At 32.0% G+C, this 12,972-nt stretch overlaps 1 protein-coding gene across 2 annotated transcripts; it reads right to left on the bottom strand.

Annotated features, from left to right (window-relative positions):
• Positions 1-3,151: 3,151 nt before the first annotated feature.
• On the bottom strand, positions 3,152-12,743 carry LOC149947943 (uncharacterized). 2 transcript variants are annotated; one of them, XM_090172475.1, is made up of 15 exons: positions 12,654-12,743; positions 10,084-10,308; positions 9,657-9,816; positions 9,504-9,582; positions 9,212-9,441; positions 9,105-9,126; positions 8,982-9,035; positions 7,401-7,499; positions 7,210-7,339; positions 6,836-7,126; positions 6,529-6,652; positions 6,364-6,468; positions 5,784-6,291; positions 5,206-5,311; positions 3,152-3,908 (listed from the first exon to the last, which is right to left on the bottom strand). In XM_090172475.1, exons 1-15 carry the CDS (start codon positions 12,657-12,659, stop codon positions 3,693-3,695), a joined length of 2,355 nt encoding a protein of 784 aa, XP_090028601.1. In that variant the 5' UTR covers positions 12,660-12,743; the 3' UTR covers positions 3,152-3,692. The 2 variants fall into 2 exon arrangements, with proteins under 2 accessions (XP_090028601.1, XP_090028602.1); XM_090172476.1 differs by lacking the exon at positions 12,654-12,743 and adding an exon at positions 10,969-10,984.
• Between the last annotated feature and the right edge of the window lie 229 nt (positions 12,744-12,972).

The following is a 12,972-nucleotide window of genomic DNA, read 5'->3' as shown; positions in this document are numbered from 1 at the left end:
CACTCCGCGTAATCGGTGTACAGAGCCGTACCTTTGACTGTGCTAATGGGATTACGCGTAATCTTTGAAGTCCCTGCCTTTGGCAGTGCTAATCTAAGCGTAATCCGGTGTACAGACTTTCTAAGAGTGGTTAGCCCCTTGGGAGAGTACACTACGGTCCTTTCTACCCAGGGAGTTGGGAACGCGTAGGCCTAGGATCGAAATTCTTCTTCAGCTGAGAACTCAGTAAGCAGTTGATACCCGGGTATTAAAAGTTACATACACAAAGTAAACCTTGATTTTTTGGCTGCAACATGAGATACCTGGTAATTTAAAAGATGGATTAGTATGGGTTTGTTAGGAAGTTATGAAGTAGAAATGTGATAGGGAAATAAAATTCAGTAAGTGAAAAGTCGTGGCCAAAGTAAGTAGCAGACGAACATTGTAGTCCAGTTTCCAGGCATAGGAAAATCCTTCGAAATGTTTGACCTTCCTGATGAATGTAGGGTGGAGTGCCCTGGAGCTACCTGAGAGCCACTTGGGTCGAGATCAGAGGCGGAACAACTTATACAAGCTAGGGGTGTCCATCAAGTTGCTACATTAATGACTAAAAAAACACACATGATACATTTGCGTGGACACCATGGGAGGGATAATCCGTTGGACTCTAGGGGGTGATCGAACACCCTGGACACCCCCTGTTGTTGCGCCCCTGGTCGAGATACATGATTTTTGAAAGAAATTCGAAATACGAATCTTTGAGTGGTTTTACATTATTCGGACTCATTATTTTTTTGGTCTATTGTTACATTTTTTGTATATTTAAATTATTAGATTACTGAAATTATTATAGATATAAAAATAAAAACGATTTTACATGCTTTACGTTTGCTCTCATGTAGCCTGATGTCGCCGCCCAGGTGCGGCTCCAGACCTTTTTTATGACGTTTCAAAATTATATTTCACAAACCATTCATTTTAGAAGAATGTTTAGTATTTTATTGGTTAGAAGGCTAAATGACCTACAAGACGATATATCAATATGTGTAACTCTCAGTGGCATAGCACATGCCTCCGAAACGTATGGTTGTATGTACAATTGAATTTTTTTACTAAAATCCTGGCTACGCTAGTGATATGTCCGGTTAATTAATTGCATGCTATGAGTTTTCAAAATTATATTGTTTAGCGAATTTCCAAAAAAATGTTTTTTGACAACTTTTCGTGTTAGTAATTGCACTCAAAACCGCTGATAACCAGCGCTTATGATAATTTTACTGGTGTATCATGGATAAGCACGAATTGTGTTAGCATAAAAATTTAAGTATGCCACAGTTTAACCTTTCTAGTTAATGCGCAAAAATATGGGATTCAGAGATTATATTATGTTGGCCCTTCAGATAACAGTTTCAGCAATAATGGACAGATGAAATAGATAGCTTTAAAGGGAATAGAACCTCCAGCGCGTTCTTTATGGAAGACCCCATCAATTTCCTTTATTCCCTGCACAATCAGCGCTTATCAGCGCCGCAAGTGTGAAAAGCCATGGGAGGCAGCGGACAATATTGGAACCCTAGGAGGGCGACAGAAATACCAGAGGTTATATTCCCTTTAAAGGGAATATATTTTTCGGGCTGCCAAAGCCCCTGGGACATCACCTAGAACCGGCCTAAAAATGTCTTCAAATGGATAAAACATGTTTTAAACAAATGTATATGAACGCCATTATACTAGCATTATAAGACAATACCTATTCGACAAATATCATGAGATTTACAGGTTTAATTAGTCAATTTAAATAATATTATAGTGGAAAAAAGGGTTAAATGTCAATCGAGATGAATACCATTTTGGTCATAATAATAGCTTAATTAGGAATCGATAGGTTGGCCGAATTTTTAAATTCGATCTGTAGTGAGCTATTTGATGGTTAAAGGCAACTTGTTAGGTCTTTTTTTCATCAGGAAGGTCAGACCTATATTCCAAGAAATTTTGAAATATAATTTTAAAACCTTTTAAATCCATGGTGTGAGAAATAATAATAGAGTCTTTAAAGAAAGCATCGCATGGATAATATAAAACTTTTTATAACTAAAAATCCGCGGCAAGCTTTCGACCATCCCAGCCGTCTGGCACAATACTTACAACAACGTTGACAAAAGCGCCCCGACAATTATTTTTTATACTTCAACAACATTTATTTTTTAGTCTTTATCACTCCCCACAGTTTCGCCTCCCCATTCCCTTCTTCTAAATTTAACTCCCCATTCTTCTGTACAATTGATAAAAACACCTACAATGAATTTTCGTCTGAAATAGTCTGACTCTGAATAAACATGTTCTGGGTTTTTCCAATGTATCAGAAATACATGTATACATGTATTTCTTATTGTATGTTTAAAAAATGTGGCAATCAAATGTTTCGCGATACCGTTTAAACTATCATTATTATTACAAGCATATTTGTGCTCTTTTAACCTAACTTTTATGGACCTTTGAGTTTCCCCAATATACTTAACATACCATGCCTTTGCTCCTCCCTGATTTAAAAGGAATCTTATGGGTAAATAAAATTAATTAATTCATTCCATCATAAGTCTTACATTTAGCTCTAGAAACAACACCTTTTTTTCAAATTCAAGGGACGGTCGAAAGCTTGCCGCGGCTTTTTATTAATAAAAAGTTTTATATTATCCGTGAAATCCTTTCTTTTAAGACTATTTTTATTAACATTTTAAATTATTTCCCCATTTTTTTTTAAACTTGCTAATATTTTGTCTATAATGATTTAATTATGTCAGCGGGAGATATTACGAACTGCGGAAAGGAATTTTGGGGTTAATTTAGTTCAAATGTTCATTAATAATTAAAATCTATTGTCATAAGTAATGTTATCAAAATAATAAGTAGGGTGATATGATACTCAGACTTACAAATAATGGGACCCTCAAAATAAATCATACATAAGGGGTCAAGGGGGTTACCAGGCCCCAAATTTTAGGGCAATGGACTTTAGAAAAATATCGCTATTGGCATGTGTGACCATACTACTCAGTTTGGTTACTGTCAAAAAAAAAGTTCGGTAAGAAAATTAGCATCAAAACAAGACAACTATTTGTCAATTGTTCAAATAAAAACGGACTTACTTTTAAAAATAAAAATAAAAAACAGATTTTCTTCAAGTAAAGATATTTATTACATTTCCTTAACTAGATAACTCTTTTTCTATTAATAGACTATGAATTAGAATTACATAAAGAACCAAATTTTTCTAGACAGCCATACATTTGTAAACCCCTAACTTGTATTTTGTTTTAAAAAATGTTGAAACTTCATGCATTATCTAATGTATTTATTTTAGAAACCTTGAGACTGACTGTTATATTAAAAACAAATGGGGTAGTAGACAAAAAACAATTTGTATCATCTTGGATAAACATTGATACATCTCTTTAAGACTTATTTCAAATTTTACTATAGTCGTGGCAAATTTTAGATTTATAATATTACCAAAAAAATGTTAAAGAAAAACATTTGAAACTTCAGCGTAATCTATTATTATTATTAAGTATGATTAACTACCAGTATCAAAAACAAATCTTTGGTCTTCCTTAATCCAGCGTGATAAAATAAAATAGCAACTAAAACTCAAATTGGTAGTAATGTATTAAAACAAAGATACATTGAAAAAGTGCATGGAAACAACAAAACTATTAATCAAAGTCTGGCTGATTGTGTCTAGTGGCGTACCAATTATTGTCACCCATACCCAAAAGCTCCGATACAACAGCATTGACATCATTATTATGTTTCGAGAGCAGAGTCGCATTCAATTCACGATTGCAAAAGCCCATTTCCATAAGCTGACCCATTGGACTTAACGCTGGAGGTGGTCTTGTAACAATTGGTTGTGAAAGAGAAACGCTTCCCTAAACAAAAAAAAAATTATATGAAAAGCTGGAAAGAAAAGGTAGTGATACAAATTTGGTCTTAAAAAAGTGGAAAAAAATTTGGTCTCCCTCATTTTCTGTACTGATCTTAACATTGCAATGCACTTAATAGAATCTCTACATTCCTCAACAGCCACATCATGATTCTTAAAATGCGATTCTGAGCTGAGTTGTGAAAGCTATACATGCTGAAATAATATTACAATCAAAATACAATTTTCAGATCTGTATGACAATTCCCAACAATTTATTTCCATGTACTGCCAGCATAAGTTGCATGTACTTACAATATAATACTTATTTATATTTAGCTATATCAAAGTTGAAAAGCCATTATATGGATTATACACTTAAAAAACCACCTAGGGTTAGTATTTCAAGATCTGTTTGCTAAGAATTGGAAATTTTCTGGATAATAACAAAGATTACATCGAGAATGGTAAAGAATTGCTAATTAAGGGTTCAGATTAGGTGTCCCAAAAATTTTAATTTCATAGTTCAAGTAGTTTTTGACTTGTTAGCTCTTCAGTTTGTCCGCTTGGACTTTATTACTCCATGTTTTTAACCTTTAATTTATGGGCTTCGTATTGGCCAAATTATAGCAGGTCAAACCTACTTTAACGTATAACTTCAAATTTTTCAAGGTAATTTAGGTCATCCAATGACTATGTAACCTTTGATGAAACTTTAATATTCATAGCAGAATCAGATTTTAAATAATAGGCTTAGGATCATTTTTAGTGAGACTGCATTTACTTTAACATAAATTCCACTAATATTCCAATTCTCAGAAATAACCTATGGCTTAATAGTTACTTTGCATGCAGATAATGACTAACAATCAACGTGATTAATTAACTTAGTTAAAGACATGACACTTGGATACATTTTTCACTACATCTTTTCCTTACTAAAATTATGTCAACTGGTAGCTCTATTCTTTTGGGAATGCAATCGATTCTGTTTGCTTGTTTACAATTTAAGGTTAAAGCTTAAAATTTAAAAAGCTTTGAAAATGAAAACTAACGCACTTTTATCATATTATCAAATCTGACATACAACATTAACTTCCATTTAAGTATTATTCTTCTATTGAATTTGGTCTGAATTCGGCTGACCAATACTATTAAAAAAAAATAAAAATTCTGGATTATTGATTTGCTAATCTTCTAAACCCACTATATTGACAGTGATGAAGAAAGGTGGTAGTAAGAAAAAGAATTCATGGGCAACGCTATAAGTGTAATACTTATGGTTGATTTTGCTTAAGACAGACCTCTGGACTTTGAATGGTTGAAAATATTGCTTTTGCCGTATTGTATACTGACGCTGCTGCAGTTAAAGCACCTGTTACTAATCCTTCCGGCAATACTTGAACAGTTCTGTAAATAAGACAAAGATTTGTAAAGGGTGCTCAATCAAATAAAAGCAAGAAATATATTATGAAATTAATCATCTAAATTTATTGGATAGGTTCTAATTTTAAAGTGGTGTAATCCCTCACAGAGGCTTTGGAACCAATGGGAAGACCTCAAGCCCCCTCGACTCTAAGACTTCCCCAAAATCTCTTTCTGGCATCATCAAATTTTCGAAGCAGCATATGGAAAATGACACTTAACTTTGATAATTGAAATATTTAGATTGGTGTAAGTTCGTTAGAACTATTTTATGTCTAGGGGAAAACAATCCTTACCAGCGTTATCAAAGATAATTTGAAAAAAAATAAATTTTGTATAACATTTCCACTTATTTGCTGATTTATTTATTTATCCCCTCTGTAGAAGCATTAGCTCGCTACATTATTATTGATATAATAACTAAATTAATAAGAAATTAAATTAAAAAAAAACTCACTCTGAGTTATCAGAATATAAATCAGCATGAGTTAACTTCTTCTTATGGTCCATGGTGTTATCTTGAAAATTTTCATGATTTTGGTGTGAATTTAAAGTTGGTTGCGTTGTCAAAGGCTTCTCAGATTTTTTTTTACAATCAGGCTGTTGCTCAGCATCTTCAGGTGCGCCAGTCTCTTGGGACACGATATTGGTAGTACAAATTGGACGAGTGATTTCAAATTCTTGGGCAGAATGTGTTGAAGCTCTGCTGATACTCGGAGAATCTCCACCCAAAGCGGAAGCAGTTTTTATTTCATCAATGGTCACAACTTGTCTGCCAACAACAACATCACTCGGAGAAATAGCTGGAGTCGGACTAGCGCATTTGTCAACTGGAGCCGGAGGAATTGAGGTGTTGAAAGGAGCTGACCAAGAAAAGCAAGGTGGACGGGACATGGGAATTTTTACATAATCACTGTCAGAATCGCAACTGCTGATACTAAGAATGCTATTAGTTTCATCACTATCTGTTTATAAAAATATAGCATTTAAAATTGTTAATATATTGGAAATTAAAAAATTTATTTATCAGGCATTACCTTCGGAGCTAAGTTTTGAATATTTGTTACATTTTTCTTCGGTAAGACATTCTTCACTTGTTTGATTGTAATTTTCAAAAGTGGAAGAGAATTTTAAATCTAAGTCTAAAATAGAATGATATTACCAAGTTATTAAAATTTGAATGTAAGAAAAATTGGTTGTACCAATAAGCTTCTTTGCATTGACTATTTTTGGGTGAAGCAAACTTTCATTACTGATGTGTCCATTTTCTTGGTCAATATGAATCGCAGAAGTCATTTCAGAAAGATTGCAAATCTTTTCATTCGACTGAAAATATGAATTTACCTTAACTTTTAACAGTATAACAGTGGGATTAATCAGCCAAATGTTAGACAATGCCAGACAAAACAATTATGAAACTTTTCTTCTCTTTTTTTTAAATTTTCCGAAAGACTGATGGGTATTAAATGGGTTCTGTACTTCAGATATATTCAATAAATAATAAATTACCTTGGAAAGATCTTGTTTAGTGTCAAACTCCAAAGGATAATCACAATTCTGGGACTGTTTTTGGTTTATGTTGCTGTCATCAGAGGAGTTAATAACAATAATGCTACAAGTTAAGCGCCGCCCATAAACCACACCACCACTTTTCAGCCTCCAGTTACTTTGGTAACTTCCAGGGGCTAGAGGAGCTAAGAATTTTATCCCAATAGAACAATCTTCGCCAGGTTTTAAAGGTGGTACAGGTCTTTCCATTCCTTCAGTCATTAATATCAAATTTCCCCAAGAATATCGCAGCTAAATATAATAGCGGAATTACTGAGTATTTACTAGCAGTAACTTAAAAATAGTAGAATGAAATTTATCAAGTTGATCCCTACCACAGTATCTTGTCCCCAGGTTTCAGTTCCAACATTTCGTACACGCCAAAACTTTACAAACTGAGCACCAGGGGCCACAAAGGATCCATCAGGAATAGAATCATTTTTAATCAGCTCATAATCCAGAGCACTGTGAAAATAAATTGTTATTAATAACAAAATTAAAAAAAAGAAAGTTAGAAAAAATGTACAGTTTATCTGTTCCACCAATTCCGCAAACAACTTTTGACTGTAGAACATCACTTTTATTTGGATTAAAGCATGGTAGTAGCGTCTTTCCATCGCCTGATCTACATAACCAGAAAAACAACATTAATAAAACATAAATAAAAAATGGTAACCAGAAATAATGAGCTGCTAAAGTTATTTGCAAATTGACCACTAAACACTTCTTGTCTAATTTGTATTTGATGTATATATTTTATTTATTATCTTTTGAATAATAACCCTTTGAAAATATTTGTTATTATTTCTAGTTAATACTAGGGATGTCGATATTGTTATTATTTCTAGTTAATACTAGGGATGTCGATATGGGTACAGTCGATATGGGTACAGCCGATATATCGGCTATTCGTGGGCGATAATATTGGTGGTAATATCGGCCGATATTAACAAAGTTATCTATCATAATAGTAGTGTATATGATAAAATCATTGTACAAGATGGTTCGGTACACTGTCATACCATTTTATTCTAATTTTTTATAAAAAAAAGTTTGCAAAAGCATATCTGAATAAGTTTCTTTTCATTTTACTGTCTGAAAAAGATGTACGTGGCGCAGCCAATCAAATAAAATTTTATCATTAGTTAATCGAGAATGTTCTTATTTTGAAATGACTTTCTGAAAATATTTATCATCCAATATCAGCTTTGCTTAAGCCGATATTGGCCGATACCAATATTTGAAAAATAGGCTGATATATCGGTGCATCTCTAGTCATTACTCCATTAATTGCCTTAAATTCTAGATTTATTCATATGAGCCTATCCCTGCAAATAGGTAAAGGAGAGAGGGACTAAATTTGGTGTATATTAAAAGGGGCGACAAAAGGTCTAGCTACACCACTATGTAGGTTTTATCACAGCTCAAAACATGCATGTATTACTCCCTCCAGTCAATGTAAAATGTATAAACTACATAGCATAGAAATACTTAATTATTTATAAACCATATTTTCCTGATCTTATAGCTCTAGAAAGTCACTAAATAATGTATTTTCTCTAAATTATGAAACATTGCAGGACACTGTGAAGGTACATGTTTCAAATTAATAACATTAGTGGTGAAAAAAGATCATTTGCTAAGATAATTTTAAATAAAATTGGTTTTTCTAAATATTAGGTTTAAATACACAAAAATGTACATTATTTTCGAGCGGTGGTACCAAGGCAAATTCTTTGCGCCAGATTTTGGATATCAACATTTTGTAAAGCTTTAAAGGCTGACTACATAAATCTTCGGTTTACTCTGTCTTTCACTGGAAGTAGGCTTACTGCAATACACGTGTGCCATGCAGTCAGCCTACTTCAGTGAAAGACAGAGTAAACCGAAGATTTATGTAGTCGGCCTTTAAGAATTGATTTCCAGACGTAATTAAATCTGGATTTCAATATTAAAATTTTTTTTTTCTATATAGCATACAGAATTTTTACAATTTGTTTTAATATATCGATAATTAGGAATTAAAATGTTGATATAATTTGTGAAATCATCCCCTTTCTCGCATCACTATGATAACTTATTAAAGAATCATTTCTAAGTCACTTACCTAGGATGCTCCATAACTTTCATTATTTTATTTTGAATTTTTTTATTTCTGAAACTAAATTTTACTTACTATAATAAATGTACAAAACCTTATATTTTTAAAACATAAAAGAACTATTTTTACCATGAGCCTGAAGGTCCTGTAGCTGTAAGAATAATATTCAATGAAGTTCGATTAGAAGTATATAGTATACATCTAACTTAAAAATTAATAAAATGATGTAATCATACCTTTTCTGAAAGAGCTTGGGGAAGTATTTCTATAAGCATGGCAATGTTTTCGTCTACATGAAATTGACGATGAGCCAGCAAACACCCAAGATGAACTGGGACTGACTGGAGCATTAATCACAGTGTTATCTTTGTCTTCTGGTTGACGTATGCGATAAAATATGTGTCTCGGGTCATGGACGTCTGGTATTTTGTCACATTCTTCGCAGAGATCATAATCAACACATACACTATAAAAAAAAGATTCCAATGAATAATATGCCCTTATTAGAATTCTAGCCTTTCCCATTACAAGCACTTGAATCTAGTCCCTTTAACAGGTTTTTCGCAATTATCACATGTTATTCCAACATGCACAGGCTCATCAATCCCTATAGAAGGATTATTATTAGATTAAAATTATCATAGCCATGAAACGCCTTAATTATTCATTTCCAGATTGTACCTTTAATATTTATACAAGTAGTATCAGATGCCTTTCTATTTCCTTTCGACAATCGGGATGTGCCAACTTTTAAATTAAAAATTTCTGTATTTTTCAATAAAATTTCCGAAACTTTTTCAATAACTTCATTTGTTATTTCACTTCTCATGTCATCTTTGAACTAAAAATAGGAAAAAAACAATCAATACTCAAAATATTAAGATGTGGCATAAAAACAATAGTAAACTTAAAGGGACTTTCAAGGGAGACCTGTGGGGGGGTTGAAGTCCATTTAAAATAGGTCATTCGTTCGCCATTCGTTGCATTTACAAAGTACAAAGTAACATTCTGATGACGTTTCAGTGATGATATTTGAACCGAATTCCGACCCCACACACCTCCCTTGAATGTCCCTTTAAGTACAATTCCCTGCAATTAAGACACCAACTTTTTGCATGTATGTTGTGAACCAAGCTGGAGAGTCATTTTCTTCAACAGATGAAGTTTCAGGTGGAAGCTCAAAGTCTTCCAGATTATTACTAGCCAAAGCAGTTGACATTTTACTTCCACTTTTGTTAACTTCACCAGGCAATACTGCGTCACTAGCAGCTATTGTTTGTTTTGGAATTTTACTAATACGTATTCTTATAGTACCAGTACCTTTCTTCTCTGACTGAAAGTACAAATACGTAGAAGCATAAGTAACTTATGATTGGAGTAAATATTCACTATAAAACTTTCAATACATAAATACAAAAATCCACTTATAGGATATTTCCATCATAGCAATTAAATTATGAAATTTTCTTTAGGAAATGCGATTATTTAGACATTACAGGATTTTTATTTAGATAATTTGCTTTTGAATGACTTTTAATAAGATATAGAACCCCTTAGAGTCTTTGTTTTAAAGATTTCCACACCTTTGCTTAATTTTTTTTTAGTTTTGTAAAACATAGTTTACTGAACCAAATTTATTTTCACAGCAACATAGCAGCCATGTATATGCGATGTGTTATGAAACGCAAAATTTTATCATCCAAACTACTATTCGATATTCTACACAGTGCCATAAAATTGATAGAATAATAATAACAACATCATTTTTTCAGATATCTATTTAACAACACTGTCATTTTTGAAAACCACTTGCAAGAGAAGGTATCTTAATTTAAAACCTATTACAAAAGTTAATTTTTAGGGGTTTTGCACATATAAATTATTACCAAACAAGATTAAGTAATAATTAAGTTTAAGGTAAAAAGTATTTTAGTTTTTGAAAGTATTCCTCAATTAGAGGTTAATGGTAATAATAAGTGTAGGGAGCTGTTACCTAGCGGCTCGCATGCCATGAAGGGCTTGCCACCACCTTTAATTTAACCTGGCCACATGAAGTCGCTAGATGACTTGGATATTAGCCTAGCTGATTATTATTATTATTATTATTATTAGATAGGAAAAAGTCATTAAATATATAAAATAAATAAGTTTAATTTAATTTAAAAAAAAATAAAAATACCAAAACTTCATTAGAAGCCCATGAAACAGTACAGATAGCACATGGATAATACCATACAGGTTGTATGGCAGGAAGTTTGAATTTGGCTAAGTTGGTTTATTAATAAGCATACCTGCATGAGTAATCTAAGTTAATAGCAGTAAATAAAGTAATCTATGTAGTAATTAATAATGATAACTAAACAATGAAAGTTGAATAGAAATTAAAACAACAAAGAGTTAAAAATGTACAAGAAATTTTTATTAAAACATAATAAAATTTATTTGAGCTCGACTAGTTTTGGCTACATTATTGTGCCGTCATCAGGGGAATGCACTTTTAACTCTTTGTTGTTTTAATTTCTATTCAATATATCTGCACAAGTAGCTAAAAATTCTTTAAACAATTAAAGAAAAAAACATTTTTAATCAATGAGTAATTTTTATGTCTACAAGCAAAATCTACCTTGCAAAGTTGTATTTTGCGAGCCTAATGTATGTATAGAACAAGCTGTGAAGAAATTTCTGTCAATATACATGTACAAAATCATGAAATTCAGACATTTCTTTCTCTAAAAGCAGGAGCTCCTGCTAAAAGTAAGTTCTTAGGATGTTTTAAATATTTGATACATTAACTATTAAATTAAAGCACAGTTGACTTCGTTTATTTGGACTAAGATTAGGTGTACTTCTAAAATTACAAATGAAACCATAAAATGGCCAAATTCCAAATTCTGGATGGTTGTTTACCAGAATTTCGTGATAATACCATTGCTATTTTAAGGTTGCAGTTTCCCTTATACAGCTTAACTTTTGTACTTGCTTATTAGTATTATTTGCATTATATCAGTCTATTTTGTAAAAATTTCAATGCTCTATTTAAATTTATGTTAAGTTCTATTGTGAGGTAAAATCCAATTTTTTTAAGTTATAATTGAAAAGAGATCGTAAAACTTTCCAGAACAATGTAAAATATTAATAAGAACTAGACACCAATAAATCTTTGTAAAACTTTTTTTTCTTGTTTGGTAAGAGCTAGGGGTTGTAATTCATAATGTAAATCCTCTAATGGTACAAATAATATTCAAATCTTTGTTATAAGTGATTTGGTTTAAAATATGAAGTATAAAAATTGGTGGTTGTAATTTATTTTTTTAAGAATAATCGAAACAAAAACTATTAAAAAATTTAAAATCAATAATTTTAATCAAATTATGAGATAAAATAAAATAAATAATAAGATTCTTGTAAAAATTATTTAAGAACGAAGCTTAAATATAAATCTAAATTAATTTTAATTTTTAAGTATTTGATAAGTATGGATGGAAAGGTAAATATGATATCCCGAGATTGGAGTAAATTATATCAACAACCATATCTCAGCATGACGCAAAATCAGCAGCTGTTGTAAGTGAAGCGAGCAACATCAATAAGCCTATGACGTTTAAGTAACACAGGGTTTTGGACAATTACTAACGAAATTAGCACAAATCAATGTTGAATATTTAGACAATAACATACCCTCATTTCATAAAATGATAGACAAAACTAAACTTCATTTAATCCGAAAATAATAGTTACACTTTAAAATACAGTATAAAATGTAAAGCCTAACCGCCTAACTTTCAGCGACTGAGCGAAACAATGACAACATTTGCTACGTCATAGCACGGCCAACTTTGAATAAGCTGCGCTATATAGCTGCGGTCGTCGTAATGGTAGCTGTAGCATTAATTAGTCCATGGCTGTAGGAATTTAACTCTAGGGGCGGCAGTGCGCGGCACTTAGATATAAATGTTCGAGCGAAGATTTTTTTTGTTAAAATGAAAATTTGGTGTTA

The sequence above is a fragment of the Leiobunum rupestre genome, chromosome 4 (assembly GCF_980474605.1).
Source record: "Leiobunum rupestre chromosome 4, qqLeiRupe1.1.hap1, whole genome shotgun sequence".
NCBI lineage: Eukaryota > Metazoa > Arthropoda > Arachnida > Opiliones > Sclerosomatidae > Leiobunum > Leiobunum rupestre.
The sequence above is the reverse complement of the archived record's forward strand: the minus strand, read 5'-3'. Positions and strand labels throughout refer to the sequence as shown.

Excerpts from the sequence above, each read along its gene's own strand:
- LOC149947943 (XM_090172475.1), bottom strand. Across the intron at positions 7,340-7,400 it reads ATTGGTGGAACAGATAAACT|TGCTCTGGATTATGAGCTGA; the intron begins GTACATTTTTTC and ends TTATTTTCACAG. Across the intron at positions 6,469-6,528 it reads CAATGCAAAGAAGCTTATTG|ACTTAGATTTAAAATTCTCT; the intron begins GTACAACCAATT and ends ATTCTATTTTAG.